We start from the raw sequence: 22,462 nt of genomic DNA, 5'->3' as shown, positions 1-22,462 counted from the left end.
CCCTAAAAGCAGAGCGCACTTCTGTCATTGCAGTTTTTGTTTACCTTTGTTGGGAAAAACTAGCAATTTCTTCTTTCTTTTCTTTAAATGTGAGAGTGTTTTGTTTCAATACTTTTTTTTTTTTAAGCTTTTATTTATTAAGGAATCCCTGCTACTCTCATTGTGGGGTTTGAACTCACAACCCTGAGATCAAGAGTTGCCTTGCTCTACCAACTGAGCCAGCCAGGCGCCTTGGAAAAGTTAGGGATTTCTCTCCTTTCCCGTAACAGTTGAATTACAAGCTTGTGCAGCAAAGATGATTTCACAAATGTGCATTTTATTTGAGGGTTACTGTAAGCAGGTCACTTCTGCTAAATTTTTTGGTTTTTCCCTTTCACAACATGAGAAGGTCTGAAAAGTGTTTTAAGAGATTAAACAGTTGTCAGGTGTATTTTTAGAGAACGTTCCTGTTCAAATAGTTTATTAATTATGTTGTTAAATTCTTATAACCGATTTGTGGCATTGGTCATCACAGAATCTTGGCAGAGTTGTAAAGAACCAATTTGCTAGGTAGTTCTGGACAAGTGCAGACAGTTTAATAAGACTACATTGCTGGGGGAGGTACCTGGGGGGGCTCCGTAGGTGGAGTGTCTGCCGTCAGCTCAAGTTGTGATCCCAGGGTCCTAGATTTGAACCCTGAGCTGAGCCCCCATGTTGGGCTCCCTGCTCAGCAGGGAGTCTGGCTCTGCTCTCCTGCATGCTCTCTCTCCCCCCACTCCCTCTCAATTAAATAAATAAATAAATAAATTTTTTTTTTTAAAGACTACACTGCTGGGGTTTTGTGAAAGGTGGATTTTACTGGTTTAGAAGAACATTTCAGAAGTGGATTATGAAAGGAGGCAAGCAGTAGTATGATATGGTTAGTTCATAGCAACCCCATTTTTTGTTACTAGTTCTGGATTTTAAACAAAATTGCAACATTTGGCAGACTGACAGGGAGTTTGCAGTGACACTTAGGTGATACTTAACTCTGTCCACCCTCTGTCCCAAAAACACCAGGATTTGTTAAAGCACAGTTCTCCATGTAACTACTGCACTCACTTAACACCTGATGTAGAAGTACTGGTGTGTGTTTCTCACTGCCCCAAGAATCATGAGCACAAGATTTTGTCTTCTTTTTATTTTTATTTTTATTTTATTTTATTTTTTTTAAGATTGTGTCTTCTAACAATTTTGCTGACTGATGACTCACAACGTGCCACGCCCTGCAGGACAGTGGACCCTATTTAGGATTTAGGTCACAGTATTTCTTGGTAGCTAAAGAATAAACCAATGGAATAAGCTTTCAGTTCATTACATGGTTACTGAGCACATACATGCCAAGCACTATATTCATGTTTGAGATAGAGGGGGTGGGAGGCTCCAGGTCCCATGGGGAGAGGTACGTCATAGAGACATTCTCTGCCTGTAGTTTATGCTGCCGCTTTTTTTTTTTTTTTTTTTTTTTTTAAGATTCTATTTATTTGAGAGAGAGAGAATATAAGCTGGTGGGGGTAGTGGGAGAGGGAGAAGCAGACCCCCTGCTAAGCAAGGAGCTCCATATGGACTCGATCCCATGACCCCAGGATCATGACCTGAGCCCAAGGCAGACACTTCACTGCTGAGCCACCTAGGTGCCCTGTACTTCATGCTGCTTAATGCTGTCCATCCCATCAGCCCTTTTTAGCAGGAAATTGTTAGGAAGATGTTTCTTATTTTAAAATAAAATTCATGAGAGACTCTTAACTCTAGGAAACAAACTGAAGGTTACTGGAGGGGAGATGGGGGAAGGAGTAATTGGGTGACAGGCACTTGATGGAATGAGCACTGGTTGTTATATGAACTGATGAATCACTAGATTCTACCCCTGAAACTATTAATACACTATATGTTAATTAAATAAAATAAATTTAAATAAATAAAAATTCATAGGTAATCGAATTCATATGAAGTTAACTATATACATAATTTTTAAAACCAACATTATGTAATATGAATGAGAAATAGAGTAATTTATGATAAAATAGTATGTATATTAACATATATATTTAGATATGACTGTTTTAGAAGCTATAATAAAAGTAGTCTCATGCTTATGTCTGCAAGTCCCATGAATGTGACAGTTTTGGATAAAGACGAAGTGTGTTGAATTGGTAACTAAAAATACCAAGAGGATATTACTATTGATAGTGGGATTATCCAAACAGGATGTACTGTTAACAGATTCCCCACAAATCTAAATGTAGTTTATTGTTTTCCAGAAAATTTTGGCATCTAACTAAAATTGTACAAAATATACTTTATTTATGAAGTGGAGTCTTATGTGTAAAAGTGGCGTTTGCTTACATGAGTGTCTGGTAGGACATTCTAAAGTTGCTGAAGATTGCACTGCAGGAAACCTAGCGTCCAGCACCCTCCCCCGGTAAATATTTGCAGGACCATGATAACCAAAAATGCCATCACCACCCTCCCCCAGACTCCGTTTCTAAATTGAGAATCATTGCTCTAAATAAAAATGTCGGTACATTGTCAACTCAGTTGTTGAAAGTCTGCAATGCTCTTTGTTTTGTTTTCAATTAAAGGCATGGAATGGAGACCATGGCCAGTGCAGCCAGTGCTGTAACACACAGGATCACAGGGTCCTGAGGTCAAGCCCCACATGGAGTCTGCTTGAGATTCTTTCTCTCCCTCTCCCCCATCCCTCTCTTAAAAAAAAGGGAAGAAACTCATCAGTATTTTTTTTTATAACTATAAAACTCGTTTCCCATTATGTTGCTTAGGGTTCCTTATAAGGATTATGGATTCAGTATTTGATAATACAACATACAACCAACAATTTGAAGAGCATCTTTGAATTTGTGGGAAAGGACTTTGCAGGTACATAAGAAATGTTGCCCTCCCTGCCCCCCATTTGCTTTGGTTTATCACCATTTGTGTCTCCTTACCTGAGATCTGCCATCCTCACTTCAAAGCTGTTCTCTCTGTTCTGAACATCTTCTTGACTCGGTCCATCCCTCACTAAGTTTTTCCTGTTCTAAATATTGGACTAGCACAAAAATGAAGTCAGGATATATATTTGAGGGCCTTTTGTGTGCCAGGAACCACATTACTAGTCACTTTTATATATATTGCTGTATTTAGTCCTTGCAGCCCTGGGAAGGAAATAAATCATTCCCATTTAACTGAAGACAAACAGTTTGACAAAATGGCCTGCCCGTACAGAGCTGGGATTCGATCTGTGTCTGTCTTATTTTTCTTGCTGTTCCACAGAGAAGCTTCTGAGAGGAGGGATTTGCGTCCTGAAAAGTCAGGACAATCAAGTGTTTTAGAAAAGGCTAGTTGGTGGAAAGATGATCTGAAGTAGTCTCAAGAATTGTAGCAGATGTTTGAAAAGAATCAGGTTCATAATAGGCTTACATAGCTGTTGATTATATGGCGCTGATACTGATCTGCACAATGAATTTTTAAAAGAACTACAATGTCTAAGCCATTCTCTAGGGTTCACTTCCAAGTGGGCTTACTATTCACAGCACACACATTTGTGTTCATAGGTCAGTGTGATCATAAGGAAGAGTTACTTTTGGTAAACTTTGAGAGATGATTTGAAGCCAGCACTTGTACTGGCACTTAGACGCAATGAGAAGACAGTGCCTAGGTAGGCAACTTGCCTGTTACTGTGTCTATATCTTAAGTTATACCAGTGCCAGAAATCTTGTTTATAAATTTAGAAACAAAGTAGGAAAAACAAAAGCCAGCATAATTTTTTAGAGTACAAACCACTAATTTAAAGGAATAGAAATAGTAAACATAATATGCTCATAACCAGTTTATGTCTTTACCAGCGTCAGCAATTAACCGATCACTAGCATCCTCTAACAATTGTACATTTTCTGTAATAAAGATAATTTTCTGTTCTGATGGCCAAACTTGTTTGCTAGTCCTGGATTAGTCTTAATAGTTGAAGAATTGGAAAAGAAAGCATTTAGAAGAATTCCAAGTCTCTTTTTAAATTACATTCCTTGAAGACATTCTATTCTGCTCGAGTGGCAACTTTAGCATTTTAGAAAATCCTTTCCTATTTAGACCAGTGAGATGAGGTGGAAAGAGCACTGAGCTAGAAGCTAAAAGGTGTTTTAATTCCTGGCTCTGTTGCTTCCTATCAGTGTGAAGGAGGGCCAGTTCCTTCATTTTCCTGAACCCCTGTGTCCCATTTTAAGGAAATCGTTCTGAGGAGTGAATGAGAGCCATTGTGGTAGGGTCCATCCTTCAGCAGGGGGAGGTCTTTATTGTGCCCAGCCCGTGCTTCTCAGCACCCCAGACCCAGGTCCTCTTGAGACAAGCCTGCAGAAAGAGTGGTGACTTTGTTCTGCATGGGAAAGCTCAGGGTTTCAGTGGGGAAGGCAGCACATGGTCTCTAATATGTGAGAAATGTCTGTGGGACATTTCTTGTTTTTAAGTTATCTCTACACCAAGCATGGGCCTTGAGCTCACAACCCTGAGATGAAGAGTCACATACTCTACCCACTGAGCCAGCTGGGTGCCTTGTGGGATGTTTCTGACATTTAGAACCTGTGTGGTGGGCTTCCCACTCCTCTCCCCCTAGTATCCAAGGGATCTATGAGAAGTTATGTTTGTGTATCTGAAAGCCCTGGGAACTTTTCCCAACTACCATAATCCCTTTGTATTTGAATGGGAGAGACGCAGAGGAATGCGACCCTGGGTTTTTGTGCCAGATGTTGTGGCAGAGATTTCTGTCTCCTTGTGTGTAACTTCTGCAAGGGTTAGAGGAGAAGAGGTGGTGATGGAAAGATTAGTCTTAAGAAATCTAAATCACACCCCAGGTATGGTTTATCATAAGAGGTGTGGTTCATCATAAGAGGAAATCTCATGTAGGTCACCGTGCAGATGGTGCATCCATCCATTCTGAGTTAAAACCCAGCTCTGCTGCATGCAGGTCATCTGCCCTCGGACAAATGCCTTCATCTTAATACACTGTAGGTGGTTTTGTTTTGTTTTGTTCTTTTAGTGTTTGTTTGTTTATTTTTTTTCTGACTCCTAAAACAATGGCTGGTTATCATCCTCCCTGTTGAGTAATGGTCCTAGGGAGGAGAGTTTGGGGTCTCCCGATCATAGTGTCAAGGAGCCTTTTGTGTTCTTGTGGTTTCCTCCGTGCTTTGACAGTGTAACAATAATACTGTTATTCTTTATAAGGTCAGAATCCCCACATGTTCAGGGCCCAAGTTTGAGCTTAAGGGAGAATGTAAAGCTTCTGAAATACCTCAGTACCCCGTAGCTGCAGTTACCTTGTGGGACAATGCAAAAAATCTGTTTCTAACCGTTTACTTTAGGGTTTCTGCCCCTTTTGTGGTTCTGTATACACTTTGCTAAGTCATCCAACACGTGAGACCAAATTCTGCAGTGTAAAATAAAAGAGACAAAAGCCCGTGGGAAAGGTGGCTTGTGTGGACACAGGAGAGACCATTGCCCAAGCGGACCATTGCCCACAGCGCTTCTGTCTCATCTGTTCGGATGCTGACAGGTTCGTTCGTTGCCTGCCAGCTTTGGCTGCTCCACAGTGAGATCACCAACTTTATCTTGGTCATCAATCAGTCATTTTTCTTCTCCAAAATAATAGCAACGATCTACTTAAATATGTTGAAGGGGCTGTAGGATTTCACACTTATTTTCTTTTAGTAAGATCAGCATCTAGACTGTTCTTAGGAACATGATAAACTGAATCTTTAGTTTGTTTCTATGCTATGTATAACTGCATATTTTTAACTCTGGAAATAGTGTTTTATGAGTTTTTCTTAATTTTATCTCCTTGGTTTATATATTTTGATTCTGTTATTTATAATTTGACGTTTTTAGAATTAGTATAGTTTGACAATTCTTTTCAATCCTTTTTCAGATTAGTGTTTACATGAAGTCTTCATCACCCATGTTTTGAAGTAATACATGCTGCTTTAATATATGTTAAAGTCAGTTTGTGCTCCCCAAGCACTGCTAGGTCAGGCATCCCCCAGGTGCATCTGCTTCAAGCTGATCTAGTGGGATAGAAATTATATATTTATAATTATAATATATATAAAAATATATATAATTTATAGAATTATATTTCGTCTTATTCTGGCATCTTTTACTGAATCTTTAATACCTGTACCTTTTTATTCTACCCTTGTAGTTATTTGTGCATTATTTTTGTTATTCAATATGTATTACAAAGAGTTTACATTTTTGAGTGCTGTCCTTTTCATTTATTTGTTTGGTTCATAAATTATTCTCAGAATTCCTGGATGCCACATGCAATCCTCCTATGCCCTGGATATGTGATTTTGTACAAATCCCTGAGTTTTCTTTTCTTCATTTTAAAAAAGATTTATGTATTTTGAAGAGGAGGGAGAGACAAAGCGAGAGAATCCTCAAGCAGATGCCCCACTGAGTGGGGAAGCCCCATGTGGGGCTCAATCTCATGACCCTGAGAGCATAACCTGAGCCAAAACCAAGAGGCATCCTCTGACCCAGCTGCCACCCAGGCGCCCACATCCCTGAATTTTCTATTTGAATAGTGGGGTTACCAATAATACCAGCCTCATTATTTCATGTTCTTCAGAAAATTGAAGTCCTCACCCCAAAACCCATTCTCCTCTTACCAGCCAGTGAAATTCTTTGCTTCTGCTGCATCCACCTCGGGTTATGATGAAAGCTGTGTCTACGTTCTCTTCTTCCTGCCCTCTGATGGGTGACTGTAACTCTTGAGCTCATCTGTTTCTTTCTTTCTTTCTTTCCTTTTTTTTTTTTTTTTGTTAAAGATTTTATATATTTATTCATGAGAGACAGAGAGGCAGAGACACAGGCAGAGGGAGAAGCAGGCTCCATGCAGAAGCCCGATGTGGGACTCAATCCTGGGACTCCATCCTGGGACTCCAGGATCACACCCTGGGCCAAAGCAGTTTATGCTGAGCCACCCAGGGATCCCAAGCTCATCTGCTTCTATGCACATTTATTTATTTATTTATTTTTTAATTTTTATTTATTTATGATAGTCACACACAGAGAGAGAGGCAGAGACACAGGCAGAGGGAGAAGCAGGCTCCATGCACCGGGAGCCCGACGTGGGACTCGATCCCAGGTCTCCAGGGATCGCGCCCTGGGCCAAAGGCAGGCGCCAAACCGCTGTGCCACCCAGGGATCCTGAGCTCTAGATTTTTTAAAGTAAATGCGCCATTAGCATACTCTGGTACAGCTTTCTGGGGCTCTCAGCTATCTCACTGGGGCTTAAGGGCTGTGTCTGGAAGAGAAATTTTAGCATTTGTATTGCTTTTGTAACATTTCAGTAAAATGATCTTTGGAGAGCAGTAAGTGTGTTCTCTTTATTCAAACTCTAATTTATTTCAAGGAGAAAGAAGTTTTAAGAACAAATGTATAGGTTGGTGCCTGTATTACAGAAGTCATCAGAGGAGGTCTTCCTAAGCCCTCAGGTGGGGCCCTATTTGGTTATGAATGGATTAATAGGATTTTTGTAACTGATTAGTTTTTTGTTTTGTTTTGTAATGAGAGACAGGGGGAGAGAGGCAGAGACACAACACAGGCAGAGGGAGAAACAGACTGTCTGTGGTGGAGCCCAATGTGGGACTAGATCCCAGGACCCTGGGATCATGACCTGAACTGAAGGCAGATAGATGTTCAACCACTGAGCCATCCAGGTGCCCCAGTTGATCAGTTTTCAGGGAAACTCACCTGTTGAGTAGTTAGGAAACTACGTGCAGTGTCTTCAACTTGCTTCCAGTATTCCTCCCTCCTCTCCTGTACCTCTCACAGGCAAGGGGATTTTAGGAAGTACTCGACAAAAGGAGTAGGTAGGGGCACATACTTTGAAATTGAAGATCCAGTAATAATCACTTGGCCATTTCCTTACCTGGTTTCTTAACATTATATAGGCAGTGAGAAACATTTCTGTAAATTTTGTTCTTGAGGATTGTAAGCTTCTTTTTAGTACCATTGTATTAATTACCCCACAGGTATTGCTTGATATCTGTAAGCATGAGAAGCAGTACGTATCTAGAAGGCATTTTATGGTTTTGTTTGTGTAGTGGCTTATATGGAAGATTGGAAGGGAAGTGGAATAGGCTCTTCCTGAGTCTGATAAGGACCCAGTCTTCTGGAAGGAGGTGCTTCCATGGCAGGATGGAAACAAGGTTGTGCCTATTGTCTGGGCCTGAGCAAATGCTAGTGCTAGTGCTAAAAAGCATATAACTGGTAGGGGAGTGTGCTGGTAAGTTATGGTTCGAGAAATTATATGTTCCACTAAGTAAATAAATACTCTTAGTATTTATAGTTGGTCTGCAGGAACCCCGACTTGACAGGTACCCTGCTGTTCGGAAATGGACAGGCCTTCCCTGTGTTCATCCCCTTTTCTTCTTGCCTGGGAGGTCAAATCATTCTCCCATTGCTAGTAGATAATACTTGAGGTTCATATCATTCTAGCCAGAGTGCAGTGATCCTTTCCTACTGATAGGAGTACCATTCTAGTTCATTTCAGAAAAGTTAACGAGAGTGTCGTTTCCTTACCATTGTGACACGAGAGGATTCGAGAAGAGAGAACTCAGAAATTGAAGCAGCCATACAGAAAATGATTGAGGGTAGGACTTCTTAAAAATAACCCTTTATTTTTGGCCACTCCCTATTCAAAAGTAATGTTAGTTTATGATTGTTTAATAATAGGAAAGCCTAGCATTAGCAAGGCAGAGTTCTGTAATTTAGCCATCTGGGAACAAACACTGAAAATGACGTCTGTCCTTCCCGTGTTTTCAGCATATGCACACATAGGCTCAAACTGTACGTTACTGTATTACAAATACCTTCCATGTTATTAAATATTCTTCTAAAGTATTTTCAGTAGCTGCATTGTAGTCTGTCATACATTCTAATATTTAGAACCAATCCCTTTCATTAGAGATTAGCTGGCTTTCAAGTTTTTGCTTTTATAAATTATACAGAGAGAACTTTGATCAGTGTTTGAGTATGTCTCTGGCTATTTCTATTTCAGGATAATTTCTTATGTAGTTTCACATATACAGTGTTTTTAGCTTGTTTCACTAAACAGACTTTGCTGGAAGAAGAAATCTCTGAATGATCCTGTGCTGGATTCTGTGCTAGAAGCCTGGTAGTCTTATAGTTCACAGAATCTTTAACCCTTTGCATCCAGTTTATAGATGCACAGATGTTTGTGCACGTGTGATAAGATGTTTTGCAGTAGTAACAGGATGCAGTATTTAACATCTAAATGTTTTATTTAGCAACTAACAGACCTTTGACAATCATGAGGTAGTGAAAACTTACAGATGAAGATTTTCATTTTGTTTTGGCTTTGGAATAAGCCAATATTTAGAATAAGACTTTTTCATTCTTTTGTGGTTTACTTAATGGGCTTTAGTTCTAAAAAGTATTGTTAATTGGCATTCTTAGCTCCCAGAGAAAAAAGTGGGTGATACCCTTGTGAATTTGGGGTTTTGGTCAGATGACTATCACAGATGATTGGTTTATAAATCATCTTTTATGAGAAGCAGATAGTACTAGTCCCAGGGGTGAAAATGATTTCCCTTCCCTTAACATTGCCAGTGTGGTTTCTCAGATCTTGCTGGGATAGTATCTAGGAAATGTGAGTAGAGCACATGGCACAGGGGTGAAGAAAGATTGCAGAGGAAAGAGAGTAAGCGCCCTGGCCTGCCTGTGTGCTCCAGCGCAGTGTGCTGGTGGCTGTTCTGAGGATGTGTGTGTGTGGTCTAACATGCTGATTTGTTATGTCTCAGTCACATCGATCAGACGACGACGTGGCAGGACCCCAGGAAGGCCATGCTGTCCCAGATGAGCGTCACGGCACCCACCAGCCCCCCAGTGCAGCAGAGTATGATGACCTCAGCCTCAGGTGAGTGAGACACTTGTCCCAGCACACCCAGCAAGGCTTGTGCATGCATAGGATTCTCTGCACAAAATGGTAATAACTCTTTTAACAAAACTGGAGCTTGGGTGACAGTTCATTTCTGGTGTTTTGTTTTTTTTTTTTTTTTTTAAGTTTCACTTCTGAAGTCAGTATGTCAAATCTCTCATTTGCTCAATTTTGATTTGCTTGTGTTTGACTACTGCTTTCTTTTGTCTTGAAATTGGGTGTTTCTTCCTTCCCTTTGTAATTTGGATGGGAAGCCAAGTTCTGGTGTTCCTAACTACCTTGTATTTATTTACTTATGTATTTAGATTTTATTTATTTATTTATTTGAATGAGAGAACACCGCTTGCGAACACACATGAGCTGGGGGAGGGGCAGATGGAAAAGCAGGCTCTCCCAACCTGGGGCTTGATCCCAAGAACCCTGAGATCATGACCTGAGCCGAAGGCATATGCTTCACAGACTGAGCCTACCCTTTAAAGCACATATTTATTCTGCCTTGAAAGTGACTGGAGGGTAGCAACATATAAACTCCAGGCGTCTTTCTGAGGTCTAGTGTGTGTTATTGAACACATTTTCACCCTTTTAACAGACAGCAGACCTGAGTATGAATTTTTTTTCTTATTTGGCAATGTTTTTAAATCTGCTGTTTTTCTTATCTACATAATGTGGATTTCAGTGCCCATTACTAGAGAGCGGGAGATATGAAAAGACATAAGAGAGTAAATGTAAAGCTTTTATTTACAGTTCTAGTGCAGAACAGATAGTCAGTAGAAGTTCATTACACCCCTAGTCATTAGATGTGTGTTTACATGGGCCCAAGGCCATCATGCCCTATCCTGCATCTTTGTGCACAGGAGGAACAGGTGCTCCCTCCTCAAGGAAGATGCAGCTCCAGGACTGGCATCAGGGCTTGGAGCCTTCGATGTGGTTCTCTAACCACTTGTCTGTGCCCCACACGTCACCCCCTTTGCTGAGGTCCCCGGTTCAAAGCACAGGTGGCAGCCACGGTCACGAGCAGCACTTGGGACCTCGATGGCTTTCTTCTCACAGTGCATCCATTCTCCTCGCCAGGCACATGGACCAAGACAGCATGGGCAGCTGTCCTGTAGGTTTTGTCAAACAGCAGCCTTTGGAAAAGAGCTGCCAATACATGGGGGTTCTTACCATAGGTTGACACAAGGGCTCCTTACCTAGAGAGCTCATAGACTTAGAAATGTCCTTCTGGGGGCAGCCTGGGTGGCTCAGCGGTTTATCGCTGCCTTTAACCCAGGGTGTGATCCTGGAGTCCCCGGATCGAGTCCCACGTCGGGCTCCCTGCATGGAGCCTGCTTCTCTCCCTTTGCCTGTGTCTCTACCGGCATGCAGCCCAACGTTGTGGGTAGAGATTACTTTAAAAAAACAATTTAAATTACTTGAGATGATTGCCCTGAAATTATCTTAAGCATATTATGCCTTTAGCACACGATCAGCCCTTTGATGCCTGGTTAGGATCTACATATTGAAGCGTTTGTAAACATTAGTGACTTTTGTGTTAAACGTTTGGAAATATAGACTTGGGAGAGAGAAATGTATTCTTCCTTTACCCAGTTTTATTGATATGAAGATACTAAATTTTTAATAGTAGTTTGATAACAACGACCTGCAAGATACCTGAATCTCAAAGCACCAGTAAAGTCAAGAAAGTAGACTCTTTTTTTTTTTTTTAAGATTTTATTTATTCATGAAAGACACAGAGAGAGAGAGCGAGGCAGAGACACTGGCAGAGGGAGAAGCAGGCTCCATGCAGGGAGCCTGACGTAGGACTTGATCCTGGGTCTCCAGGATCAGGCCCTGGGCTGAAGGTGGCGCTAAACCACTGAGCCACCCAGGCTGCCCAAGAATGTAGACTCTGATGATCCAGAGATAATTTGATGCCCAAGGGCTGGTAACTATTAGGACTATTAGAAATCATAAGCCTTGATTTAAATTAAGCAGTAATTCAATTTTTTGCCTACTTTTGGTAACAATCTAAAGTCAAATGACTTATCACAGGTACATTTTAAAAGATTTGTTGTTTTTATTTGGCTAATGTCCACATCTAGCAGGGTAGCACTTTCACATTTCCCTCTTAGGAAAACCTGTGTGGAATCCCAAGGGAACACATCACGATGGGTAGAGCAGATGCTCTCAATTGTGAAGGTGTGAGGGGTGCCAAGCTCCTCCCCGCCAGCCTACTATGTCCTCCTGCTTCATGCAGTCCCTGCACCAAAAACCAGTCAGGGAGAGATGCTTACCCAGAGAAATGTTAGGCTGACAGTGAGTGTGGTACGGGAGAAGCACAGGTAAAAGTAGATGGAAGATTTTTAACCTTAAAAAGTAAAGAAAGGGTGAGAGGTTGTGGAGGGAGGTTGCAGGGCTAACAACAGGTTTCGGAGCTGGTAATTCCTGCTTCCTGTTTGGTAGCTCAGCAGCCTCGAATTATACCTTTCACCTCTGGAGTGGAGGAGGATAGAGAAGATGGAGAGTAAGGGTTCAGGTGAGCAGGATGGGCTTGAAGCCCAGCTCTATGGCTCAGGGCCTGTGGGGTCTTGGGCAGGCTGCAGGAGGGGGCCACAGACCACAGGGGCACGGACATGGGCAGAACCGCAGCTCCTCATGGGCCCAGGCCCTCCTGGGGACACAGTGACACAACAGCACACCCTGCTTGGGGTAATGGCTGTGTAGATGGTACCAGGTCGATATCACCTGATCTGATGGTTTACATTGTATTCACTTTCTACAAACAGGGAGCCACTCTTCATTTACAGTGATTTTTTTTTTTTTTTTTTTTTTTTTTTTTTAATCACCAAACGTGAATCATTGTGTGAACCTTTTACAGATTCTGTTTGGTTTAGATGGTGGAGTGCTAAATATCAATATGATTTTCTTCTTCTCATTAAAGTTAAAATTGTTTTGATTCTTCTGAAAGTTCTTGACTGTTCTAAGATGGAAATTTTGTGGAGCTAAAGTCCAATATATGGTAGGAGATAATGCTAAAGTATATTGAACAGGAATAAAACCATGACAAAGCCCAGAGTCAGAGCAGTGAATGGAGTAGGAGAGCCCGTGTATTTTATTAGTTACTCTCAAGCTCCTATCCCAGATATCTTTTTGTAAACCACGGTTGCATTTTTCCCCCCTCAAATCTGGAACTGTACATAAATTAAGAAAAGATAGCCACAGGAAAAGGGAAAGTAGTAAAAAACAAAAGCCTAATAATCAGAACCAGTGTAACTTATTCTCAGGAAACTTGGTTTGTTTTACATAGTTTGTGTCTTGATTGTGATTTGATAATTAAAGTTAGAAGAATGGTTAGTAATACAACAAGAACTGTATTTTTAATTCAAAAACAAGGAGCAGTCCACTTCATGACTAACAGTTGTGTATGAATGGTGAGAACTGTGAAGATGAGAGTACTGGGAAAGTGGGGACTTAGTGGGTTGAGGGTGTCCAGGCAGGCGGCCAATGACCAGAGCGGCTGTTTCCATGTCTCCTCGCATATAGTTCCTCTGTGGTCAGTGGTAGGTCCCATTGTGTGCCGCACACACTGTCCACCTAGTTGAGGTGCCTCCAGGACTGCTGCCTCTCCAGGACTCTGCTGCCTCATGGGGCATGCTACCTCCTGCACGATCAGCCCGTGGCCTCTGATGTGCTCAGACGGTGAGCGCTTTTCCTTTGTCTTCTGGGGATCGTTTTTAATGTTAACCCACTCCAGTCATGACTGTTAACTTCAAAATGTTTTCCAAATAATATTAAAACTTAGAATCACCTGGGTAAGGTGGCAACATTTGGCAGATGGAACAATAGATATAAATTGTCTTTCTGATATAAATTGTTGCCTAATATAAATTGTCTTTCTCGATTCTGAGTCTAACTGAAATAAGCTCCCAGGGCAAGGGTCATTCCCCCCCCCCCCCCCGCCCCCGTCCCCAACTACATATGCAGAACCCTAAAGTCAGTTGCTCTGGGATAGAATTTTGTGTTTCTGTATTGTATGGGCCTGTACAATCTATAGCATTTTTTAAAGTATTTGTGTCTTCATTCCTTATTGAAGAAATCCCAGCTAATCATGTTGAAAGGTAGATAAGGGGAGTTTCTTGGTTCTTCAGTGGCTGGAGATCAGTATTTCTTGTAGTAATTCCTTCCTGTTTTGTTTGCTTTCTGTGAGAGGCTCTGTTGTAAACATGGCAAGGATGGGGAACGGACATGGACAGACACACGGTGGCTCAGTTCCCTTACCTGATCTGCAGCACAAATGACAGTTGTTTTTAAAAGTCTACTAGCAGTTTTTGAAATAATTGTTTGAGAAAGTAAAGTTCATTTGAATCCTGGAAGTTAACTAAGATTTTAGTGCAAATACTGAACCTAATGTTCTGTTATTTTAACCAGCAGACTAACTTAGGAGAGCCAAGGATACTGTTATAGAAAATAAAGAGAAAAGTTGGCCTGTGAGTGTCATCCGCTGCCAGCTCTCTGGGGCATGCATTACTAGATGTTGGTGCTTGTTACAAATACAAGTGTTCGTGTTCAACTCTATTTTCAGTTTTTATCTATATAATTTTAGAAACTTTACTCAGCTCTGGAGTAGAGAAGATGAGAAAGAGATTCAGTTACTTACATTTAAGAAAAAAATAAATGTCTGTTTTATTTCTTCTCCGGATAGTGTTAGAATATTTTGTCTTTCCCACTGATTTCTAAATACTTCTGGTTGACTCATAAGAGGAGTATTTGTGTGAAAGATTAAAATGCTAATTCTTTAAAAATGATATCCATAGACTACCATATATAGGCAATGTCAGCGAAATTTTTAAAAATCCTGCAACAGTAAACATGTAGCAGAAATCACATTAGGTCAAAAAGTTTTTCAAAGGTGGTTTCTTTCTTTGAGCATTCTGAAGTCTGATTGAACCTACAGAAGCTACTCTCTCAGATTTAGTTACTGAAAGTCTGAACTGTTAAGTTAAAATAAAGGAGACTCTCATTGCCCTGAAGAAATTTCAAAGGGTTGCATTCTGGAAACTTCTCTGAGCTTGTACTGGGCATTTTCCTTGAGGATGTTCTTTCTTCCAGCTGCCACAAAGATGGAAATGATTTTTAAAAATTTTTATTTGAGAGAAAGAGAGAGTGGGCAGGAGCATGGGAAGCAGCAGAGAGAGAAGGAGAAGTAGACTCTCTGCTGAGCAGGAAGCCCACACCCAGCTCCATCCCAAGACCACAGCCCAAACCAGAATCAGGAGTCGACACTGAGCCACTCAGGCTCCCCAAACATGAAAATGATTTTTAACAAAGTCTCAGTTTTACCTTGAGAGACAGTATTCCCTTTCTAAATTATTCATTCAACAAATCCCAAATGCCCTACTTTGTAGCAGGCACTTTAATGGCCACTGAGATTGCAGAGTCAAGTTAAAACAGGTTTTCCCATCTAATGACAACAGTAAATATTAGAGCAGACATATGCACTGAATGCTGAGCATATAGAGGGCCTTGCAGGCTGGAGAAGGCATCTCAGAAGCCAAGTGTTCATTCATTCCCTGAGCGCACGTGCTGAATACCCACCATGTGCCATGCACTCTTGCACATCATGAGAATACAGAATGTAGTTGTATATACACAGTGTGTCTGATAGTTAAAAATGGCAAGAGAAAAATCAGTTACGGAAGGAGAGTAGTTGGCTGGGGAGGCAGGGAGATGATGACACTATAGATAGCTTCTCTAGGAGAGACGCCCTGTCATTGAGCAGAGAGGTAAATGAGTCGAGAGCTGTGCAGATACCTCGGGGAAAGGGAGGAATGTTCCATGCACCCCACAACAGCCAGTTCAGAGGTACTGCGGGATGTTCAGGAAGTATCTGGGAAAGCTAGCACAGAAGCCATGTCATAGAGGAGCTTACAGGTCTCAAAGAGGCAGTGATACAACCTGAGCATGCCTTCTGACTTAGAATAGGAGTTGGGTGCAGTTGTAATAAGTCTGTGTGGTGGAGGGGGAAGTGGTAGGAGCGGCTGGATTCAGGACCTGAGCTTCAATAGGTTTGACCAAAGAAAGGGAATGGGGCAGGGTCACAGTATGTGAGAAATCCAGATTGTGATTCAGTAGATGTGGAGTGGGAGTTTGCGGGTGGTGCTGACACTTGCTGGTACGCAGACTGCATGCACGGGAGACCCCAGAACTGTAGGAGTGGGAAAGAGCTGCTTTCTGACTCCTATCTTAATGTTCTTCCTGTTTCCTATCACACAGAATCCATCATTTTGTATAAGCACTTGTTTACTATAAAAATTCTGTAAAATGCTATCAACTGTTTAAAAATCTGTGATTTATAAAAGCACAAACTAAGAATCTGATGACTTGACCAAGACAAATTTTTTTTTTTTAATTTTATTTATTATTTGAGAGAGAGTGCACAAGAATGAGCATGAACTCAGGGAGAGGCACTCCCCACTGAGCAGGGAGCCTGACGCAGAGCTCAATCCCAGGACCCTGAGATCATGACCTGAGCCCAAGGCAGACATTCCACCAACTGAGCCCAGAGGCCCCTACATCAGTCATTCTTTACACAGATAGGTTTTTACTCATTTCAGGTCAACAAACTGGTTCTGTGCGGTTTCAGTGCTCAGCTGTGGGGAGAACAGGACAAACAATCATGTGCTTATTTCTGACTTAGGGCCTCTTGGGGAAAGTAGGTGGTGTAGGCACAGATTAGAGCCCAATGAAGCATGTGCTGTGAAGGGGACGTGAGCATCATGGTGGGCACCCAGCATGCTGAGGACCTGAATGCAAGTAGTGTCAGGGCTTGGGGCTCACCATCATGTCCCCTAGTTTGGCAGAAAAATCTTTTAGCTACCCACGTGACCTAGGGGAGTATACCCTAACTTGAAGGGAAAAAAAATGGACTGGTCACCACTCTTGTATTTGTGTTAGTGAAGTAGATTTTTATCAGTATATTCATAATCTTTTTAGCTTCTAGGCCTATACACAAGAATGACACAGGTTGTGTGCAGTAAACTTGCAGTGTCCTGGGTGATGACGTGGGGTGGTGACAGGGAGAGGTTGCTCATCTAACTTGTGGGGTAGTTTATCAAGATTTTCTTGTTTGATAAGACATTGCAGATGTCAGGCATTACTGATGCAAAAGGGTCCTAAGGTAAGAGCAGGAAGTTGATGTTGAGTCACCTTTCATGTTCTGACCCAGAGTATTTTATTTGTTTTTCAAGTATTGCAGGAAGTTGCACTGCTGTAGTACATGAGTTATTTAGCCAGTAGTAGTAATTCCTGCCTAGGAGTTTCCTAGGAGTTTATTTTCCCCAACGGTAAGTAATTCTCATTTATGAATTACTTTAATGGTCACCTACCACTCTTCTTTCTCTTGCCCTAATTCAGATTTCTCACCTTCCGGGAGCCTGGTGGGCTCAGTCAGTGGAGTATGTGACTGTCCATCTCAGGGTTGTAATTTCAAGCCCCCATTAGGCATTGAGGGTTACATTAAAAAAATTCTCACCTTTACACGTTATTAAATGCTCCACCTTCTTGACACAGGGCTTATTTTTTAATCTCTCATTCCCAAAAGACCTTGGTGTGGTGGTCGGCCTTGAAGAACTCCCACCTCCTCCCCTTGTCTGGGGGCCTGTCTCTAGTGTGTATGAACCTGACCGAGCACAGAAATGTTTACTGCGCACTCTGACTTATTTAGGGATTATCCCTGAGCTCAGAGAATCGGTATTACCCCTGAGGGTCGGTGATCCCCACATGTTACTCATTTGGCATGTTTGGAATGATGAAAGTTCTCTGGTCGAGTCTTCACTGCAGAAACTGCGTACCATGGTACCTCTGCCCCTCCACAACGTCCTTTTCACTCTTTCCCTGGCAGGATGCTTGCCCCAGGCTTCAGCTTGTGCTGGTTGAAGCCTCAGCCTGAAGCTCACTTCTTTCATGCAACCTTTCTGGTCCATTCTTCCAAAAGACCTTGTTTGCGTTCATGTTGCTTTGTGTCTTTTTGCATGCTGCACTCACCATCCAGCACTGTGCTATACATAGCTATTTGTTTTCCTGGTTAGAACATGAGTTCCGTCCAACAGGGACTGTTTTGCTCTCTGCCTGCAGTGCATCTCAGAACCTAGCATCATGCCCAAATGTAGTAGGACCTCAGTAGATACGTATTGAAGAAAAAGACTTTGTAGTATTCTTGTTCCTTCAGTTTGTCATGCCAGGTAATGGAGAGGTTGAGCTTAGAGGAAAAGAAAACAGAATATCCTATTTCACAAGCTAAATGACAAATTTTAATTGAATCTCCTGTCGATTTGTTTCAGTCAACATTTATTCCCCTCCTGCGCTGTGGACACTCTACTCTGCTAGACAGTAAATAACAAAGTGCTCAGTATGCACAAAAATAAAAACTCCTAGGGACGCGCCACGCCTTGGGTGCCTTAGTGGTTGAGCATCTGCCTTTGGCTCAGGTCCTGATCCTGGGGTCCTGGGATCAAGTCCCATTGGACTCCCTGTGAGGAGCCTGCTCTTCCCTCTGTCTGTGTCTCTGCCTCTGTCTGTGTGTCATAAATAAATAAATAAATAAACAAACAACTCTAGCCTGTAAGGAAACACAACTAACCAAATCGTATTATGATAAGGGTTATTCATTTGAATTGAGAAAATCAAGAGTTGAAGCTAAATGAGCAGTAATCATCCCATGGATCACATATGCTCATCTTGCCTCCAGGGCCCTACTCTTCGTTTCCATGTAGTCCTTAGAGGACAAAAAAATTAATTGTGGTACTTCTCCTTAATAGTTGCTTGAGCCATTCAGGTTTTTTGTTTTTGTTTTTACAAAGAAAAAGCATCACCCGCATTATGAGCTGCTTTATTCTGATAGATGTGAGCCATTCATGTCATCCTGTTCTAGCAGACCTCGTGGGGCATTCTCAGACATGCAGCACCTCAGAGTTTGGTCTGTGAACTGCCCATGGTACCTAATGATGAGTAATTGTAGTTGTGTGTAAGCTAGATGTAGTCAAGAAGTAGTTCTGTGCCGGCTAACAAGATTCTAAGTGGTTATTGTAAGTTGGTGGTTCTTGAAGTATGTTCCCCAGACTAGCAGCATCAGTGTCCTTGGGCATTTCCAGGCTAACCCCTCACCTTCTCAATCAGAAAGTCTAAGGGTGGGGTTCAGCAACGTGTTTTAACAAGCCCTCCAGGTGATTTTGATCACAAATTTTAAATCATCTTTTGTGAATGTTTTGCTACTTGTATTTGCTTTATTTTATCTACTCCATATTGAAGAAATTATAACACATTAAATCAGAATGTAAACTGAACTCCGGCATTCTGAATTTATTTTGATCTATCCCTGTGGTCTTCTCTTAAAAATGTAATTTTATGGGAAGCCCCGATTTCTCCTTGGACTTATTAGGACCTTACTCCATTCTCGGGCTAGCCCAAACACATTTGAATCACACTTCTAATAGCCTTTGTAACCTAATGGCTCAGAAAATCTATCACTGTTGTTTTCTTTGCTTTTCATGAGTATTTAACAGTTAGCTTGTTAGTTTAGCATAATGACTTAGATTCCTGCATTAAGTATCAAGTCACTGAATTTCTTCTAAGGTCCATTTAACTAAAAATCTTGTTTTGTGTGTGTAAAGCCCAGACCTGCTTTGTTTGGTTTGGTTTGTGTTTGTTTGTTTGTTTGTTTGTTTGTTTGTTTGCTTATGAGAGAGAGAGAGAGGAGAAGCAGGCTCTATGCAGGGAGCCTGATGTGGGACTGGATCCTAGGTCTCCAGGATCACACCCTGGGCTGAAGGTGGTGCTGAAGCTGAGCCAACCAGGGCTGCCCTTTTTTTTGTTTTTAAAATAGGCTCCATACCCAACATGGAGCCCAACGTGGGGCTTGAACCCACAATCCTGAGATCAAGACCTGAGCTGAGACCAAGAGTCAGATACTCCACTGACTGAGCCCCCCCAGACGCCCCAGATCTGTATTTTATTTAATTCATGTTTAAAGTTGAAGATTTATTTCTTTTCAGTTTTCTTTTTTTACTGCTAAGGATTGGATTATGGCCCAGTACTATTTTTTTTTTTTTTAAGATTTTATTTATTCATGAGAGAGGCAGAGACACAGGCAGAGGGAGAAGCAGGCTCCATGCAGGGAGCCCGACATGTGACTTGACCCCGGGACTCCAGGATCACACCCTGGGCTGAAGGTGGCATTGAACTGCTGAGCCACCCAGGCTGCCCACCCAGTACTATTTAAAGTCTATCTTTCCTCATCTACTTCTTTGCCTTTTAACAGTTTTTATATTAAAAAAAAAATCCTTTCTGAACCTCTTTTTCCAGATAATATTATATTTACCCAGTGTTAAATGAAAAATATGAATGAATCTGTAAAGCATTATTTTCTTTTCTCTTTGACACATTAATTTGAGTGCTTAGAAAATTAATTATACAGTAATTCTATTTCATATGCACCTTATTTGATTTCTTTTTTTTTTTTTTTTTTTTTTTTTTTTTTTAAATTATTTTTTAAATTTTTATTTATTTATGATAGTCATAGAGAGAGAGGCGCAGAGACACAGGCAGAGGGAGAAGCAGGCTCCATGCACCGGGAGCCCGATGTGGGACTCGATCCCGGGTCTCCAGGATCGCGCCCTGGGCCAAAGGCAGGCGCCAAACCGCTGCGCCACCCAGGGATCCCCCTTATTTGATTTCTTAAATAGAAATATGGTATGAAAATAGGGCAGCTGTCACTATTGTTAGCAGGTTTGGTTTTCTTGGTACCTTCATGTCTGAAATTAGTGCCTTCAGAGCTGTGTTTTTGTTTTTAAGGATTTTATTTATCAGAGAGCACACCGGACTCCCCACTGAGCAGGGAGTGTGGTGCTGGGCTCCATTCCAGGAACCTGGGATCATGACCTGAGCCAAAGGCAGACATGCTTCACCAACTGAGCCACCTGGGTGCCCCAGAGCTTTGGTTTTGATGGCTTATGGTGTATATGAATGGTATTAGTGAACCATTCAGCAAACTTGCTGAACTTTATTTTTGAAGTCTGCTGTTTTTAGTGAGATGCTAAATACTTAATGATTTCTATATAACAAATATTTGAAATTATGATTATATATAAGTACTTAATGACTTAAACTTTTGTATAATGAGAAAAAGTCACTATTTCCACTTTGCAAATTTAACATATGGAAACGCTTGCATAACTTTTAGAGAGTAAATTTATATCTTTGGGAAGCAGCATATATTATATGGTTAAAAGCAGAAGCTGTCAAGTCAGAGACATGGGTTCAGATCTTACCTTGACCAAGTTTCCGGTCTCCCTTGTGTGAATTATGTCTCTGAATGCCCCTGTGTTTCATCCGTATGACAAAGATGAGGTCAGTGCTGAGCCACGAGGCCACTGTGTAGGTGAGATGTGACCGTGTCATCACAGTGTGGTGGCAGTGCCATGGCTGCTCCCAGGGCTCCAGCAGCTTTACGATTTCAGAACTCCTTTGATATCTAACATTGGGAACAGGGATAAATGAATTCTAATATAGGCGTGTCTCATTTTACTGTGTTCTACTTTATTGTGCTTCTCAGATACTGTAGGTTTTTACAAACTGAAGGTTTGTGGAAGCCCTGCATCCATCAAGCCTGTTGATGACATTTTTCCAACAGCATTTGCTCACCTGGTGTCCCTGTGTCACATTTTGGCAGTTCTCATAATATTGCAACTTTTTCATCATCTGTTTGTTCTGCTGATCTGTAACCAATGATCTTTGATGTTACTATTAAAATTGTCTCAGGTGCTGTGAACTGTGCACATGTAAGATGGTGAGTTTAATAAATGCTGTTAATTGGCTGTTCCCCCATGTCTCTCCCTCTCCTCTGGCCTTTCTCCTGAGACACAGCAGTATTGGGATAAGGCCAGTTGATGACCCTACAAGGGCCTCTAAGTGTTCAAGTGAAAGGAAGAGTCGTAGGTCTTTCACTTTTAAGTCCAAAGACTTAAAATGATGAAAATGATGAAGTCGCAGTAGTGAGGAAGGAAGGCATGGGAGCCGAGGTACGCCAAACGCTAGGGCTCTTGTGCCAACAGCCAAGCTGTGAATGCAAAGGAAAGTTTCTGTAGGAAATGAAAAGTACTACTCCAGTGAGCACACAAGTAAGAAAGTAAAACAGCCTTATTGCTGATGGGTAGAAAGTGTCAGTGGTCTGGAAGGCCAAAGCCTCACCCAGAGCAGGGCCCTGACTCTCCAGTTCTGAGAGGTGAGGGAGCCTCAGAAGAAAAGTCAGAAGCTGGAGGGAGTCGGTTTGTGAGGTTTTAGGAACCCAAGAAGTGTGGGCGAAGCTGCACCAAGTGATCCAAGAGATCCAGCTGAGATGATTAATGAAGGGAAGAAGAGACTGTGTAGGATTTGCATAGCTGGAGAGGGAGAAGTCAGTGCCTGGCTTCAAAGGACAGGCTGACTCTCTTATAAGAGACTGATGCAGCTGGTGACTTTCCA

General features: G+C 41.7%; 1 protein-coding gene across 8 annotated transcripts in view; it reads left to right on the top strand.

The window, feature by feature from the left end:
- The window catches only part of YAP1 (Yes1 associated transcriptional regulator), a 105,142-nt gene that overhangs the window by 41,581 nt on the left and 41,099 nt on the right, over positions 1-22,462 (top strand). For all 8 annotated transcript variants that reach the window (XM_038536356.1, XM_038536358.1, XM_038536363.1 and 5 more), the window contains exon 3: positions 9,831-9,946. In XM_038536356.1, coding sequence (XP_038392284.1) covers positions 9,831-9,946 — 116 coding nt within the window. The remainder of the gene's footprint in view (positions 1-9,830; positions 9,947-22,462) is intronic.

The sequence above is a fragment of the Canis lupus genome, chromosome 5 (genome assembly GCF_011100685.1).
Source record: "Canis lupus familiaris isolate Mischka breed German Shepherd chromosome 5, alternate assembly UU_Cfam_GSD_1.0, whole genome shotgun sequence".
NCBI lineage: Eukaryota > Metazoa > Chordata > Mammalia > Carnivora > Canidae > Canis > Canis lupus.
Note: the sequence above shows the minus strand (reverse complement) of the source record. Positions and strands in the feature narration are given on the sequence as shown.